We start from the raw sequence: 17,672 nt of genomic DNA on the forward strand, positions 1-17,672 counted from the left end.
CAGTCTTAATATACAACATGATATAACACTCTAGTGTAAACAAATTACTATACTTAAATACTTTTTGTTTTTATCAAGTATTCCAAAAACAAATCCACTGATATTAACAAAAGAAAAGGTCTTATGAGGCTAGGTCATGGTTTCATATCCTATAATATGAAGTTACATATGAAGGGTTTGTTTGCAAAAACCGATAAGTCCATTTTTGAAGATTTTGAAGTACGATCTCTGTCATAAAGTACAAATAATACCTTTTAATTGATATATTGCAAATATATCAATTATTATCATATATTTCAGAGACCATACTGGGGAAAATATAAAATACGAAGAGTTTGTTTGCAAAAACCGATAAGTCCATATTTGCCAAATGGAGATATTTGCGATTAAAGGTCAAGAAAAATAAAGAGAATAATAAGAAAATTTTTGCTTCTTTTGACCATAACTTCAAAAATGTACCTTTATATGTAGTGACCAATATATCATTTAAAAGGTATTATTTTTTTACTTTATGACAGAGACCGTACTTCAAAATCTTCAAAAATGGACTTATCGGTTTTTGCAAACAAACTCTTCATACCTTACTGCACAATAAATGGTAAATAAATTGCTTTTAATCAATGAAACGACTTAGTGGTTATGATTCCATACGATAAAAAAATGATAACATTTGCTGTATGCTAGAACAAATACAATTTTGCTATAACTGTCATGCACACGTTTTCGTGACGACGGGATCCTTTTTTTTTGGGGGGGGGGGTTAATATAAAACAGGTTTCTTAGGAAGCTTGTCCTTTTCAACAAACAAACGTTATTAGGAAGTATTGTGTATACATTTTTTTTTTTCTCTCTACAAGGCTGCAATCCATTTTATATTGTGTTTCATACAGCTGCTACAATCATTGCCTAACTCTGCTGGAAATCAAAACATAATATTATTTTGCCTGGTTTTAAAGTATAGATTCATTTGGCCATCGTCTCTCAGATTTGACGATATCACATCATTCAAATCATTCAAATCAACAATGATGTTTTTGTCATGATGAATCGCAGTTTTCAGGATTTTATGAGGTCCATTTACATGCATCCACATAGTTTATACAACATCACATAGACAACTGCAAAATTCATTAATGGCAACAAACGGTTTGACTTATTTCCCTTAAATAGCGATGACTAAGATATGTCCGCATGCATTTCTTATACAGCTCTTTTATTATATGGGTAATGTGCATGTATATTTGTTGCTTTAGTCAGTACTAGCTTCTTTATATCGATAGAATTAAGCTGCAATCACTGCCATAAAATCATGAAGCTCATGTTGTTCATTTTATTTCTAAGCACTGTCCTATGCTTTCAGATCTGAACACGGATATCATCATTTTCATTCCTCGTTCGCCAGTTCACAGGGATGGTAGTTTTCAAAGCTGACGACGTCTGAATGAAAATAACAAAAGTAGGAAAAAACGTGTAAAAGTTGATTCATCACATATTTACCATTTGATTGAAATACTACAATCATCAGAAATATTTCATACATTAATGCTTAAAAAGGGCCTTCATAAATCTCCTCCTCTTTTTAGTTGTTTAGGGCATCTTCTATTACAATACATCACACATGCAATTATTTATTTCGTGGTATAAAAGACTAAACTAGTATTTGAATTTTCAAGGCAACATTTTACGTTTCGAAGTGTAATTCTGGTTTCATAATGGTGAAGATTGATGTAAGAGAAATTTCACACTAATAGCTTCCCAAGAAAATTGACTATTGCACAGCGCTTTCAAGTGGTAAAGACAAATAGAAGAAGAAGACACTTTGACAACGTCTGAGAAAAAAAAAAGCTTACCTGGTTTGTAGTAGTCATAGACCTTGATGACCGATGATTTGGCATTTTTAACGATCATATCCTGTTTCACTTTGATGGGCACGCAGCGATATGGGCGGTCAAACTGTGTGCAATGTACGAAGGAGTTTTAACATCTCATTTCTTAAGGAAAATTTGAAATACAATTACAAAATCAAATTGTCAAAGTAAAGCAAAAGATTTGAACTGATGAGTGACGTATTATCCATGCAGAATATATAGTCCAGGCGCAGCGACCCAGAAAAAATGACTTCGTTCAACCCACCCCGCAGAAAAGGTTTGACTGCATGGGGTGGTCGGTTGGACCCTCTTGAACACCCCTAGGTAGTATGTGATATCAAATTGTGGTATCAATGAAATTTTACAGGCCATTTTAGTTGCGACATGACCATATTCTTCGAGGAAGCGTCTGCGCACACTATAAGACTACTACACGTACCACTAGCACTGCTACAGGCGCCAATGCCAGTGGTGCGTGTTATAGTCTTAGCGTGCAAAGACTTTTTCCGCGACAAACATCGGTTTTTGCCTGCAAACTAACTTCTCACGCTAAGCTGGGGTCGGTGTAGTGTAGTTTCCAGACGTTTTTATTTCGTCTTTATTTCTCCGAGTTGAAGCAAGCCACGTGAGAGTGCATACCCAGCGATTGTGACGCCCGAACCGTTTTTTGTGGCAATCATTGAGCATGCACCCTCACTCGGCTTAGCGCAATACAGCGGGCTTCTGCACAACACACAAGCTGTAACTCAGAGAAATAAAGGCGAAATAAAAACAGCTAGAAATTAAGACTAGGGTCGGTAACGCTTGTCGCTATTGGGGCACTGAAAATGACAAAATTATCACAGTTTTGCATTTATTTCACGAAGGATTCATTGAAACGCCATAAAACTATTATGTACATGTTGTTAGAGATGTCAGCAATACAATGGGATACATTGTATTAAGGTATAATATTGTGCATGGTTACCATGGTAACCGGATGCCTACAGGTGACTGGTAACTCCCAAAAATATCTGGAATTTAGACAGGTTTGTTTCTTTTGCCTTTCGTGCACATCACTCATTGTAGATGAGCTCTACACTGTAAAATTAGTCTGGATAAAAAGGGAAAAGACGCCCAAGATTTTTCCCTCATTCTCTCCTCAGCATTAATATTCATTACTGCACTTTTTGAATAAAATTTACATATCATAATATTTCATTTTATTCTATATAATCTATATATTTTTTTTTTTTTTTTTTTTTTTTTTACAATAGCTAACGAACACAAAAGTACGGTTAATTCTTTGATGGATAATCCAGCGCACGTGTATATTATTTCTTTAGAAAGGAATTTATCGGTACTCTTGAATACACTTCCTTTAAGAACATAAACAATCAATTGCTTTCCTCAGCTCTTTTCCAGGATTGTTTTGAATAACCATCGCTCTGTAAATACTCGAAAGAGCTACTATAGAATATTGGCTTTGCTTTCTGTATTCACCTTATTTTTAAGGGAAATTTGTGTCCATACATTATTAAAAACTATATACATTTGCCTATGCTTTGAAGTCAAATTTGTGTTGAAAGTACGACGGATGCAACTTTTTCATGCATTTTACTATTCGAGAATGATATCTTTCTTTCAATGGCCGTTTATTATGCCTTTGCTTACAATTTTTTCTGTAACTTGATAATGCTTCAAAATATTCTTCACATATACCTGATGTCGTACACTTTATGCAGAAGGAAGGACATGCTTATTGAGCTTTATGAAATTATGGGCTTTAGTTTTTGAGTTATTGACAACTAAATTCTGATTGGATAATACTGGTTGCCATGGCAACAGGGAAAACTTTTTTATTGAAAATCAATAAAAAATTGTGTTTTCTTATTGCATCTATAAGATAAAAAAAAAAAAACAATGTTTGCAGCAGCAGGAGGCATTTTGGGGGTTACCAGTCAGCTTTAGGCATCCGGTTACCATGGTAACCATGCACAATATTCTTACTTCCAATGGATCCCACTGAATGGATGACATTTCTAGCAATATGTACATAAATATAGTGTTATGCAGTTTTGATGAATTCTTCATGAAATAAATGCAAAAACTGTGTGAGTTTGTCGTTTTCAGTGCCCCAAATAGCGACAAGCGTTTACCGACCCTAGTCTTAATTTCTAGTCGTTTTTTCGTCTTTATTTCTCTGAGTTGCAGCTTATGTATTATGCAGAAGCCCGCTGTATATATTGCGCTAAGTGGAGTGAGAGCACACACCCAGTGATTGCGATTCGGTCGTCACAATCACCAGGTATGCGCTCTCACTCGGCTTGCTTGAACTCTTGAAATAAAGACGAAATAAAAACGGCTAGAAACTACACTACACCAAACCCGGCTTGGCGTGAAAAGTTAGTTTGCAGGCAAAAACCCTTGTTTATCGAAGAAAAAGTATATGCGCGCTAAGACTACTACACGCAGCACTGGCACTGGCGCCTGTAGCAGTGCTAGTGGTGCATGTAATAGTCTTGGCGTGCGCAGACTCTTTTACGTTTGTTCCAACAAATCATGATGAAAAGTGGCCAGTAAAATTCTACTGACACCACAATTTCGAACCACATACTACCTGGGGATGTTCATAGAGGTCCCATCTACCACCTTGTCTGGTCAAACCTTTTCTGCTGGGTGGGTTGAACGAACTCCTTAATTAAGCCTCTTACAGGAATTAGCGCCTTGACTAATAATGTGAAAAATATAAAGTGAGTTTACATTGACCTTAAAGCGGTAGGATTTAATCAGTCTCATATTCAGATTAGATATGGTGTGCAAATGAAATACTATTGTATCTTCAATAATTTTGACGTACTAAAGAATAATACTAAAGAAGGAAATCATTACCTGAAATGTTTAATCTAACTCGTTGAATTTACATCGTGTACACTGATTACGAAAAATTTAGGAAAATCATTATGTCTTCTTTTTTATTTACATACTAGTCGCGTAAGTATCTTCAATATACAAGAAGGTCGGACTGTGAAGCCAACTTGTTATTTAAACATATGGTACAATTTCCTTTCTCTTCTAATTATTTATGCGAATGTCTGTACCAGCAAACATATTTTCCCTGTCTCTCTACTTGTGCATTTATAGCGACACATTTTTTCTGTAAGTACTTCTTCAAGTATGTGTATAGTAATTGGATAACATTATGATATGTAACAACAACGGCAACAAAAATCATAAAAAAACTAATGTACTCATTAACAATGCCATACATGTTCTTGTACTCCTTTTTCCTAATAAAAGCACAAAAAAAAATGTGATTCCAACAACAAAGCCAAAAGATAAGATAATTATAAGTCGACACTCTTGACAGCTTCAAATGACAGTTACTACTACATCAGCTACAAACGCAAAAAGAGAGATATAATGATAATCATACCAACACTTCTACTACTACCTCTACTACTACTACTAATGATAATAATAATGATAGTAATGATGATAATGATCACAATGATAATAACCATAATAACAACAATAACTCACTGAATAAAAGTAGAGGGCCAGTGGTTTTCCATTGACATACTTGTCAATGCGTTTCAATCCAATGATTTCGCCATCTTCTCTGCGGAAAGTTTCCAGAGAATCTTCGTGGGGGATGAATCCAGACACCATTTTAACCTCCATTACTGCCATACCAGTCCTCCTCTCATTTCCTGCATACCTGTCAGATGAGAGAGTTGTGTAATGTTCACAAGTAAAACCCTTCACACATTATGCTTCTTTCTCATCTCAGTTTAGGTGTAAAGGATATTTCGTAAACTAAAATGGGTTAAGTGCAACATTAGTGTTTCTTCACTGTGAGGAGTCATGTTGGCGGAATTGATTACTTGTATTCTTCTTAAGTCTTAAAATCGAATATAACTGAGACAGCTAATGGGTACCTTGCTCCTTGCTGAAAGCATAGTTTGTTGACAACATAAGTGTTACAATAATGATGCACCATTTCGCTGTCATGTGATAAAAAAAACCCTGGATGTATCAATCAATGATCAATGTCTTACTATTGGATGCAAACACCGGGTCTGAAATCATAAAACAATTGCATAAACACTAACTTTACAAACATCGATTTCTTAGTGTGTTTCTCTTTCTGTATTTACGTCTTCCCTTCTCTCTTAATGATTTATTACTTGAATCAGTTTATGATTATAAGCCGTACACTTATCTCAAAACAAAAACAAAAATAAATTATAGTCAATAGGAAATGCAGGTTGTTTTTGTTTTGTTTTGTCTTGTTGTTGTTTTCTTTTGCGTTTACCAACGTCTGAATTTAGCCAGCTCTCATTTGGGTATTCTAACCGTCTTTTCCAGCGAGACTTTCGATTGAGGGAAAAACAGATTAAACGAGAAGTATACAAAACTAACCTGACACAGACAAGCACAGTTCGGTCTCCACATGTTGCAGGGTCACTTGGGGATCTGCCATTCCATTCAGCGATTGCAACTTTAATGTTGAACAGAGGGCGTTGTGGAGGAACCACGGGAACATTGTAGCGCAACTCGGCCTGCTCAAAGCAAAGGTAATATCAAAGAAGGAAATTTACATATTCTGATAACTTTCTATATTATTTTTAGTGTGATCTGCTGTCTCTGTTGTTGTTTTCTTTTAGGCTGGGTCGCATATTAACTTGAAGGTCTGTTCTTAGCCCATAAAATAGTTCAATTGTCAGTGCGTGTCAAGAAAGAAACTTACTAGCTCAGACAGTACGGTGGTATTTGAAAAAAAAAAATATAAGAAGATAAAGACTCTTTTCGGGTTATTGTAATTTTGATACCATTAGCAAGAGTTCCTTATCATTTCCCATTAAGTATTTCAACAGAACTTTGTGCACATAATTGTACTTCCAGCTAATATTCCAAGTGCTATTTATCTTGTAACAGGTGTTTATCTGGCATCCTAGAAATATTTTGATAAGAACAATAGATGCCTTTAGGCCTATGCTATTCGACAACTTTCTTAGCGAAAACGACATTACAAAACTTGCGTCCCTAGTGTATTATTTATGTTTTTTTGTTTGGTTGTTATTGCTGTTGTGTTGCTGTTCTTCTTCTTCTTCTTTAGCATCTGATGCATAAGCGCTAGACATGAAAAACCGAAAGCTTGCTATGAGCTTTACAGGGACTACAATTTGGACCTATCTTGTTGTACAGTATACTATGACTGTGGAATGTGAAAGTGCTCTATTGAAGCAACAGCTAAAACGGTTATATGAAGTACAAACATGATAATTTATGACAATCTATAATGTAATAACAAACACAATTAAACATAACATATGGCGATTAGCATCAAGAAGAGAAAAATAAAACTTTTTTTTTTTTAAATGCTGTTTTCGTTAAAGATGTCAAAGTCATCGCACATGAATTCATTTTCTTTTTTTTTTTTTTTTTTGGTGCATTTGCACTCTTTATATCTGAACCTGTAGCCGTATTACAGCTGTGAAATGTTTTGACCTAGACTGAAGGCATACTTTGGTTGTGTACTTTGGATGCAGATCGGCGAAAAAAAAAAATCCCTCGATGATCTTCGTGCTGTTCGCAATTCGTTTGAACAAATCTGGATAAAAGATATCAACAGACCCACCTGGAAGAGAGCACACCCGCTACCCCTTGATGAAACCCAAATATCTGCCGGAACCTCCTGTAGGTCTTCACGCTGCAGCAGGAGATGGTTTTCGTTATCGATGTCGAAAAAGAACTCGTCTGTAAGATCACGGGAGCCCGACTTAAAGGCTTGAAGACCAATTTGTAGATCTAACGCTGAGTTACGGTTATACATTCTCTCTGCAAACTGAGCCACTGCTTGCAATCCAAGAACCGTGTCCTGAAAAAGAAGAAAAATATTTTAGAGACGAATCAGACATCTTTACTAAATGTGCCCCTGCATCTTAAAACCAACAAAAAATGGCAGGCATTGATTTTGTGTGAGGACTGATGAGTCAACCTAGCAAATTATGAGTTGTTCATATTCTATGAAAGAACAAATAATCTTCTTTGTTGTGCTAAAACAAACATGAAATTGTGTTTTAAGTGGTTTTACTTGAGCACTTCTTGGTAGAGTAATGATCATGTGTGTATAAAAGAGACCCATTTTCACTTGTTAAAAACCCTATGCACACTTTTTAACGTTAATTCTTAATAACCAATAGAAAGACATAATGCTACTGCCTTGAAAGTTGGGACTTATCATGAACATAATGTTTTAATACAGCATGCTTGATTTCAGCTTTATCTGATAGTCACCTTATGGTTACTACCCCGATTGTTTACATCCTGATCCCATTCATCGCACAACTAGTGGTAGTTTAAGCGCTAGAATAGACTCTGTACTTCAAAGCCTCCTCCTCTTAGTTCACACTTTCCAGGAGTGTGTGGTTTCTTCCCAATATTTAGAGAGGCTAAGAGTCCATTTGACTTGTGCTATACATCATTTTTAAAAGCTTAGAGTCTGTTCAGTCAGAATATGCTCTCAACAAACAATCTATGTCTAACTCTATCAACGCGTGCCTTAGCATTATTGTATAGCCTGCGCGATGCTACCAATCTACACTATTTCATTCATTCATTCATTCCTTCATTTCTTTATTGGTCTATGTCAGACATAGTTTCACTATACACATAGTCACCTGTAGATTGGAAAGATGCAATATATCATTCAGTCAGCTTCTCGAGAGAGGGATGGAGAGGCCCTAATGCATACAAGACAATGCCGCATGTATTTGCTTTGAAAAACCAACACTTTCGACTTCCATCCTCAACCTTCTCATTTCCACTTTCTGTTCGCTCATTTTAACATTCATGATAATAAGGTATTTTGTAGGAAAGAGGGAATAACTATGCCATCACTAGCTCGCATAATATATATTTATATATATATTGAATGCAAATGCTTTTTCCCATGAAAACCAAAATATAAATGCTTGCGTCAAAGAAAACAAAATGAACTGAAAAGATATTAATGTTTATTCCACTATCATAGCACTGTTGCTCCCTACATTCAATCGGTTTCACATGCTATGTCTATTAAGCTGTTAGCTGTTTTTGCTTTCATTGTTCTGATGTATAGATATAGTGTGGATTGTAAAGGAAATTATAATATCATGCAAAATAAACGTGTTTTCAACGCTGCTATCATTTTTATCATAACTACAATCACTATTAGGTAGTAATATATCAAAAACAATACTAAAAGAAAACTGATAAAAATATCGAAATTAATTCTAATACTTCATTATTAGCAATATCATTACTATAACTACTACAGCCACTCCGATTTTCTTTTTGTTAAAATTGCTATTGTTATCGTCATTACAATTATTACTGAATCTGTTATTGTCATCGTTTTTTTAATATAATTTTAGTTTGTAAAATACGTCTTGTGATGTAAGTCTTTATAATAATAACAGTTGTGAAAAAGGGAACTAATCTTCATTCAGAAAAGTGACAAATATCAAATAGAATTCTACCTGCGTTGAGGAGAAACCACCGAGGGTGTTTCGTTGGGAATTCAGCCAGCGGACTATCGGCAAAACACCGTCGATCCCATCGACTGGCAAATTCTGATGAAGTTTTGCCAGCAGAGTGTAAGCGGTAGTCTCTACACTTGAGGAGTCGGCATGGCAATGGTGAATGCACAAGCTCTCCTCTCTCTCAACAACATCACCACTGTTCCAGAAACGTAACCCATCTTGGAAGAAAAGGTTAAATTTTACAACATAGAAATAAATGCTTACGAAACATCGGTAGTGACAATTTCCCTCGCTCCTTTTTAAAGCAATCATCTTTTAATGCTGTTCATCTGAATGTATCTGTTTATCGTTTTGTTGAGATATAATAAATGGTGCTGAACGTATATTTGACCATCTGAAAGAACAGATATAATCGAAGGTATCAGCCAATATTTAGGACAGAAATATTGCATCAATATTGAATTTCCAGGTCTGTAGGAGATTACGTATGGTTAACAGCTCTACTATTGATAGGATCTCATTTAGTTTGCGGGTGAAATAAATGACGGCATGTAGTGTAGACATGGTTCAATTCAAAGAGAGGTTTTCAGGCTAACAAATAAAATGGAACTGATAACAGAATGAATAGAAATAAACAAACACAAACCGTAGTAACATGAAAAGTATATATGGGCAGGAACGGCATGTTGTATTATGTCAACCACCAGCTGCTCATATGGGCGCTACAGATAATGCACATTCTTAATTTGTCTTTACTAGTAATAGGCAAATAGATTTTCTTTGGTCGTAATGTACTTGGTAATATTATACACAGATGGATTAGAAGGGAGGATGATACACAATGCTCTCCTGGAGTGTAAGATTTGAGTACGGAGAGGGACTTACTTTCTTCTTGTGCTCTGTCATTCAGGAGGCTAAGAGCTCGAGACTGACTGGCAAAGTAGTTGCCCAAGCCAAAAGCATAGCTGACCATAGCAAGCGTGTAGGTGTTCATGTCAGAAGGAGCGGTGGTGTTTAGCCAGTGTTCCATACAGTATAGCCCAGTCATCACATCTAGACCCTAAACATGAGGTTAATAGGATTAATAAAAATGACAATGTCACGAGAAGGATGGACGCTTGCGTTTGCCAATATAAACATTAACTAACAAATTTACATATGAATGGAAATATGCGAAACGACTAAAGCAGAGAAAAAACCGCACACACACACACACACACACACAATCAACAGCCAACTTAGAAATGCACTATGTATAGCTAAAATTTACTTGACTTTGCTAAAAAAGCCAAACACAATTCTTATGTATTTTTTTTCAGCAAAGCTGGCATGTGTACTTTAGAATTTATATGGAGGTGTCAAAGTGGATAAGAACAATGGTCTCTGAATGACATGGGCGTGGAATACATTCTTGGGTTCGACCAATAAGAAGACCGACATGTTTGCCCTTCAGCAAGGCACTCCACCAATGTATATGAATGCGTACCCGATAAGTAAACTCATATCAAGCCAGTTTTACTAATTTAAGCAAACAACTCACATCAGGAGATGCTCCAGATTCCAACATGGCGACTGTCAGAAACGCTGTCATGGTAACGGGGCCGGAGACGGATCCCTGGATGAGAGAAAATGCATTACGTAGGAACGGATTGGAATGTTTATTAAAGAGAGGGCAATTACACACCCTTCACAGCAGTGTGGTCTTGTTCGGGAAATGAGTTTTTGCCTGATTTTCTGTTTATTTCAGACTAAGTCTTCGTAAATGTGCTTCCGTCATTTACAGCTCTAATGTCAACACCAAGGCAACATATTAAAATTCATAGTATGTTGTGTAAGATCACTGCTGTTTTCCATGTCTTTCATGTTTTCTGATGCCATCTACTTTCATTTTGGATATTCTTTTGAAGTCTTCGTTACTTTTTGGCGACATCATGTCCATACCAGTTTAACTTGTTCTTTTACATGACATCTTTAATGAGCATCACTTTTGTTTCATTCGTTAAGTCTTCATTCCTTCTCTGCTCTTCGAGACTTCTTTCCATGCAACATCTTAGCAGACGTAAGAAAGAGTAATTCATTGGCATTAAATTACTGACGAAATTTGGAGCGGAAATTTCGAGGAGCATTATAGGCAGTAGGAGATCATTTGAGTGCAGTGGACTGTAAACTCTGACAAATTTTCATCTGAATCAGGCATGGGGCTAAACAAAATTCATAAAACAACCGCGCAAACGATCACAGGATTGAAAAAAAAAAAGTTAGGCTCGAGTTTGGACGAAGAAATATATGTAAATCAGTTTTATCCTCAAATTTAATCCACAAATGTCCAATTCCTATTGGAATAACTGCTTCTTATTTTTTGTTACTACGTATTATAGATTTACAGACATTATTTTGTCATTCCACGTAAGTACTCAATTTGCTACAACGCAAGGCAAAATGAATTGCGCAATACGTTTTATATTTTCCTTGTTTGATAACATTTCTATCCACTTGTGCAACTTCTTATCTTCCTCTTTATCTTGTTTTCAAACAACAGTTAAATCTGGGTGAATGTTACTATGGGCCCAATATCAAAGCATTACCGTATGTCAAAACAGGACATCGATAATTCCTTTCTTTCGTAAGGTATTATTACGTTATGTTACTTCAATTAATCAAATTAATTCTAAATCAGTTGCAGTAACTTCATTTGCTATAAAATGGACAAATTGTGAGCACGTTATCTTTGTTTCTTCAGTTTGCTTGTTGTCAAAGGCCTTGTCGTACCAAAATCGTAATAAAATGCACACATTTAAGCGTACGTGTTGATTGTTATCGAATTTATACCACGCTGGTAAATTACACTCAAATTACCAAACATAAAAACGAAACAATGCAAAACAGTGAAATAAAGATAATCGGAAAATGTGCATTACACCCACGTCATTCAGACGCTTATTTTTCTTTTGCGATCCCATTATATCACTTTTGAGTAAAGTGCAATTTATGAATGAATGTACTTACGTATTTTCTATATCTGCAACACTCCGCTCTGTCTCCATGTGGTAAGTAAACCGTGCATGTTGTTGCTGTTGTTGTTGTTTTAATGTCTCTATGATAGGGTAGAATTTTGTGATTTATGTGTTGGGCCTCTACGAAAAATAGTGTTAGAAGCCACTGACAGCGGTACTTTACTGACCGAGAATAACTGAATAAATTAAGTAATAGACAAATGAAGGAATAAAATAAATAGATAAATTATGAATAAATGAATAAATAAATACATATATAACAAATGAATTAAATGTATAAAACACCAATGTGAACACAAAGCAGAAGTTTCTAAGTACATAACAGGAACGGATCGAGCAATTCCGAATAGCGGGTGCGCCCCCTCTAGATCTGCCACTGCATTAGATCTGTATCATTTCCAAAACGTTATCTGACATTACTTGATATCAACTCAGAAGTATGAAACACATGGCGTTGTAAGATAGTGGCATACCTGCATGTTTTTGTGGATGACTCGGCCCTGGTTGATGATGCAACCTTGGCTGTTTCTAGAATGTAGAACGAGCCAGTTCCGGGTTCTCTCTAAATTGGTTTCATCAACCTCCATAAATTCCTTGGCCAGGCTGAAACACTTGAGGACAAATGCTGAGAGCCAGGTGCTGCCGACCCTGTCCCTGACCCCAAAGGCGCTGTAGGACCCGTCTGGCAGCTGGTAGGTGAGCTGTCTCTGGTAGCCTGTGTGATAGAATGTTCAAGGTTCGACGTGAGAAATAACTTCTGGAATTTGGGGGAGGCAATAAATGCTAGGGTTATCTCCGCTAACAGAGTGCGGTCATTCCTTTTAACTGTAACCGTGTCTTCATTTATATCATCTTTTTATCAAATCAATTCAATAGTTTATTTATTTTTATCATAAAAGAAAAGAAAAGAAAGGAAAACGAGATTTAAAGCTGTACAAGTTGTCGATTTTTCGTTCATTCATCTGATAAGGACAGTTTCATCGAACACAATATAATATATATGTACGATTGATTTTACAAAAAAGAAACAATGTACAGTTTCTCATGGTGGTAAGGAACGCACATTCTCAATTTGCCCTTTCTCATTAAAAAACGGAAAAAATACAAATACATTAAAAACCAGGAAAATACTACAAACGACCTAACAAATCACAGTGAGAACCTGGGGAACAGTAAATATTGTGGAAATTATCAAATATACCTATAAGGACACAGGAATCGTCACTCTAGGATCTATTCATATTCTGATATACTATAAATGCCTTCCCCTTCTTCTATTTTGCTAGGAGTCCAAACAATAGGCCTCCTAGTAATAGTATGAATAAGCACAAACGGTTGATGTTAGTGTTAGTACAAGAAAATTTCCTCTTTGTGAATAAACATAAGGTGAGGAAACTGAGTGTACACTGCCCAACGTTGTACTGCTGCTATCCATTGCCACTCCCGTGTTTTGCAATTTGATACAGGCAAATGTACACACTTTACACAAATGCTTACTCTTGAGATTGACTTAACGGACACACTAGACACACACACTTCCTTGAACATACTAACCGCTTTCCATGTACTCCAAGGCCTTTGATGATATCTCATTGGTCAGCTGGTTTGTCTCCGTCAAGTAATGCATCACAAAGATGCTGGGTGCCATAGTGATCATATTCTGCTCCCCACATCCAAAGGGCATCCTCAGCAGCTTTGCGAGGTTACTCATGACGGGTCCAATCACATCGCCTGCATACAAATATCACAGCTACTCTTGTCATAATCACGAAGATATCTTATTTTCTTTTCTTTTTTTTTGCAACTATGCTTAGGTCGTCACTTAACTATATGTTTGTTTGTTTTTATTTAATCCCAGAATACATATGAAACCAAGAAATAGAAAAGTGTTTAGTACAAAAAAAGCAGGGCAGTTTTTAACATTTATTCAAAAGTTCTTAATGTTTACAGTTTTAATTCCAGTTATTGGTTGACAACGTTATCAATCCAACTGAGGCCAGAAAGGTCAATAGACATGTGGAGTAATACAGAATAGAAACACATATTCTACGTGTAACCGTAAATCATATTCTCATCAAAGAAATCAAATTAAAAGCGCAGACAGGTAGTTGGCATTCGTCGACATTATGCAGTAACAGAAACAACACAACCAAGAGGAACTTGATATACCTACACATTAAAACAAAAAGGTATAAATTAAACAATTACAACAACAGTTATATTGAAGATGTGTTTGTTGAATATGATTCAGTGCATATTTCCAGTTATCAGAAAATTCATTGGTGTGGAATCGTTTGTTTTCGTAAGTACGGTTTTGCATCCAATCAGAGTAATATTTTGTGTAGGCCTAAATGAATAATTTTTTAAATAAATATTTCGAAGAAAGTTGATAAGATTCACCTGGGGGGGGGGGGAATAGAAAGTCGGGAATACATTACAAGCAGAAAAGATCTCACAAAATATATAATATTATCACACCAAACTAACCGATAACTTGTATTCTTCCTCGTGCAGATCCTGGAACAACTACTTCTGGCAGAGCGAGAGTCACCAAATTGGAATATAGTTCATCGCTCTCATCTACCAGAACCAAGAAAGACAACAGAAGGGAGGAAGGAGAGATGAGAATGAAGTTGAAATAACAACTTATTGGTTTGTATGTTCTTTTTGTTTGTTTTTTTTTCTCTGATAAACTTGGAAATAGTTGCATCACTTAAGGCCTCTTAACCGTCAGCCACAAACCTTATTATAATACCATTAATTAATTCTATTTCCGGTTCTGATGTTTAATTTTGATTGCAAAGAAGATGAAAAACAAAACAAAACAGAGTCAAAAATCCCTATCACACCAAAGCCCTACGAAAACACACTTGCGTTAAAGGAAGACATCATGATGAAAACCAAAGTTTAAAACACACACACACACACACATACACACACAAACAAACACCACTATCTGTTATCCATGTTTTACAAACAAGTCGCAGTTGATTGTATGGTATTTCTTCACCCTAGGAATATCAGGCCATTTAAAATTTCTTACCGTTTGGACATATCATTTCGCTGAAAGTTTCCTCTCTTTCTGCACCTTCAGGCTTTCATATACAAAAGAAAATAGAAAGAAGAACTAAGAGATGTAAATAATTACATCCCGGAAAATCTTTACGAATATTCACTTGCTTTTGTTCACAGATTAGAATGAAACGAGTGAAGACAACTGTATGTATTTCTAGTAATAAAAAAAGAAAAAATAATTTTTAGTTATCTTTAATTCTATTTTTTAGAATCAACTGATGACAGTGGAAAATTATATTCTTCATTGTAATAATGTTTGACTTTAACCAACTTATAATTTTGAGTATAATATTTACCTTTATTTCATTTGTGTTTTGAATGTCAAAGATTCCGTGTGGTCAAATAATTTAGAGGCATAGAAATGACATACATGTATGTTCGCAGCAAAGAATAAAGTAATATGTAGGTAATCCATGGAGCTGCATATACAGGCAAAAAGCTGCTAGCAAGTCAAGCACGCACACTGGGATTGGATAGAATGTTGAAACAAAACTAGAAATAGATTCAGCGTCTTTCTGAATGCGTCCCATTGTCACTGCCTGATTTATCCATTTCGCACAAGAATTTCATTTTTAAAGAGTTTATTGTATGGGATCACTAAAAATGAATATGTTTCTAAAAAGAAGTCTATAATTAGACAATAATTGATTTAGTGTTTTTTACTGGAAAGGAAGTCTCCAAGTAAAACAAATCGAAACTGAAAAAAGACAGTAATCCTTATACATTGACAGTATTTCAATGTTTTGTATGATCTTTATCAGCTTCCCTCGGGATCCTGTGTAACAGTATGCCAAGGTATGAACCCATGAAATCACTTACCTCCACAAGTATGGTGTCTTCAAGGGCATCAGCAGCAGGGAAAGTGTGATTACCTGGACCAATTTCTCCATTACCATCTGCAACACGGTTTGCAACAGCATCAACTGAAAACAAAGAGTAGTGGGAAACACATGTTAAAGTTCCTAATCAGAATAATTCTTCTATTATTATGCTATCATTATTCTGAAAAAAAAAAACCTTCCAAAAATAATTTTCAGAGACGTTTCCCACAAGCCTATTTCACAAGTAGCTTCTAGTAACGTACACCGTGGTGTGCAATAATTTAAGCTCCAAGTCTTTGAATAATTCAAGATTGTAACAACAATTCCAAGTGATATCTAATTCACAAGGTAACATAATCATTTTTTTTTATTTCACAAAAAATGACAATATGGCACAAAAATAGGCAGATATAGTTACGTAAATGTGATATCAATTGATCTATTCCAATCCTTTGAGGATATTTCTATGAGTGGGGCTTCATTTTTTTTTTATCAAAACGTAATATCGATAATGATTAGATAATAATACAGTTTAGGATAACTTTCTAAAGTAATTGCAAAGCAAACAGCATGAAAATAAGATTAGAAACTTGTGGTTTCCTAGTTCATATTTTTGTTTTCTCGTTTATACAGATGTAGTGAAAACGGGGGTAAAAATGAACCAGCGTGGTTTTTCCCCCGATATGTTTGTTTAAATTTAGATAAGCATTAATTTTACACAAATTATTTTGTACATAGGGCACACGAATTGGAGACTCTTATGCCTAATTTTATCTTTACCCCTCTGCTTAGTATTATATGTGACCGTGCACCTCAAAACGAACATAAAGTCGCACACACTGATTTTGCGTGAGGACTGAAAATAAGTGAAATGGGTCAACCTAGCCGAACTTGACTTTTTCATATTTTCTGAAAGAGCGGGTCTTCTTTTACATTATGCTAAAATTTGGTATCATAAAACGGGTAGGAAAGTGTGTTTTTTTTTTTTAGCAGTTTATCTCGAACGCTTTTGGTAGAATAGTGTGATTAGGTGTGTCTTTAGAATCCTTTTTTCATTTCTGAAAAACCTTGTCCACACTCTTCACTTTCAACTCTAATAACTGTTGAAAAGATAGTGCTACTGCTTTGAAAGTTGGCATTGATTATGGACAGAATGTGTTAATGAGGCATGTTTAATTTCAGTTTAATCTGATAATCCCTTCATTGTTGTTATATATACTCTGGTGGTTCCCTTCCTGTTTTTTCCCCATTCATCGCACAGCCATTACGGTTGGGTAAAGATTAAGCGCTTGAATAGACACTGTACTTCAGAGCCTCTGTTCTCAGTTCACACTTTTCCTGAGTTTGTGCTTTCTTTCCAATATTTAGATAGGTTAGGAGAGTCCA

The 17,672-nt window shown here is 35.5% G+C and overlaps 1 protein-coding gene across 1 annotated transcript in view; it reads right to left on the minus strand.

Moving 5' to 3' along the window:
* Nucleotides 1–1,343: 1,343 nt before the first annotated feature.
* LOC140240209 (alpha-1-macroglobulin-like) overlaps nt 1,344–17,672 on the minus strand; it is a 67,220-nt gene continuing 50,891 nt past the window's right edge. Inside the window, 13 exon segments of the mRNA XM_072320002.1 lie at nt 1,344–1,437; nt 1,851–1,953; nt 5,391–5,568; nt 6,273–6,412; nt 7,492–7,731; nt 9,374–9,594; nt 10,262–10,436; nt 10,917–10,991; nt 12,864–13,105; nt 13,945–14,121; nt 14,878–14,970; nt 15,434–15,485; nt 16,285–16,388. Of these exon segments, the coding sequence (XP_072176103.1) occupies nt 1,385–1,437; nt 1,851–1,953; nt 5,391–5,568; nt 6,273–6,412; nt 7,492–7,731; nt 9,374–9,594; nt 10,262–10,436; nt 10,917–10,991; nt 12,864–13,105; nt 13,945–14,121; nt 14,878–14,970; nt 15,434–15,485; nt 16,285–16,388 (1,853 nt within the window). The 3' untranslated portion in view covers nt 1,344–1,384.

The sequence above is a fragment of the Diadema setosum genome, chromosome 16 (assembly GCF_964275005.1).
Source record: "Diadema setosum chromosome 16, eeDiaSeto1, whole genome shotgun sequence".
NCBI classification, from domain to species: Eukaryota; Metazoa; Echinodermata; class Echinoidea; order Diadematoida; family Diadematidae; genus Diadema; species Diadema setosum.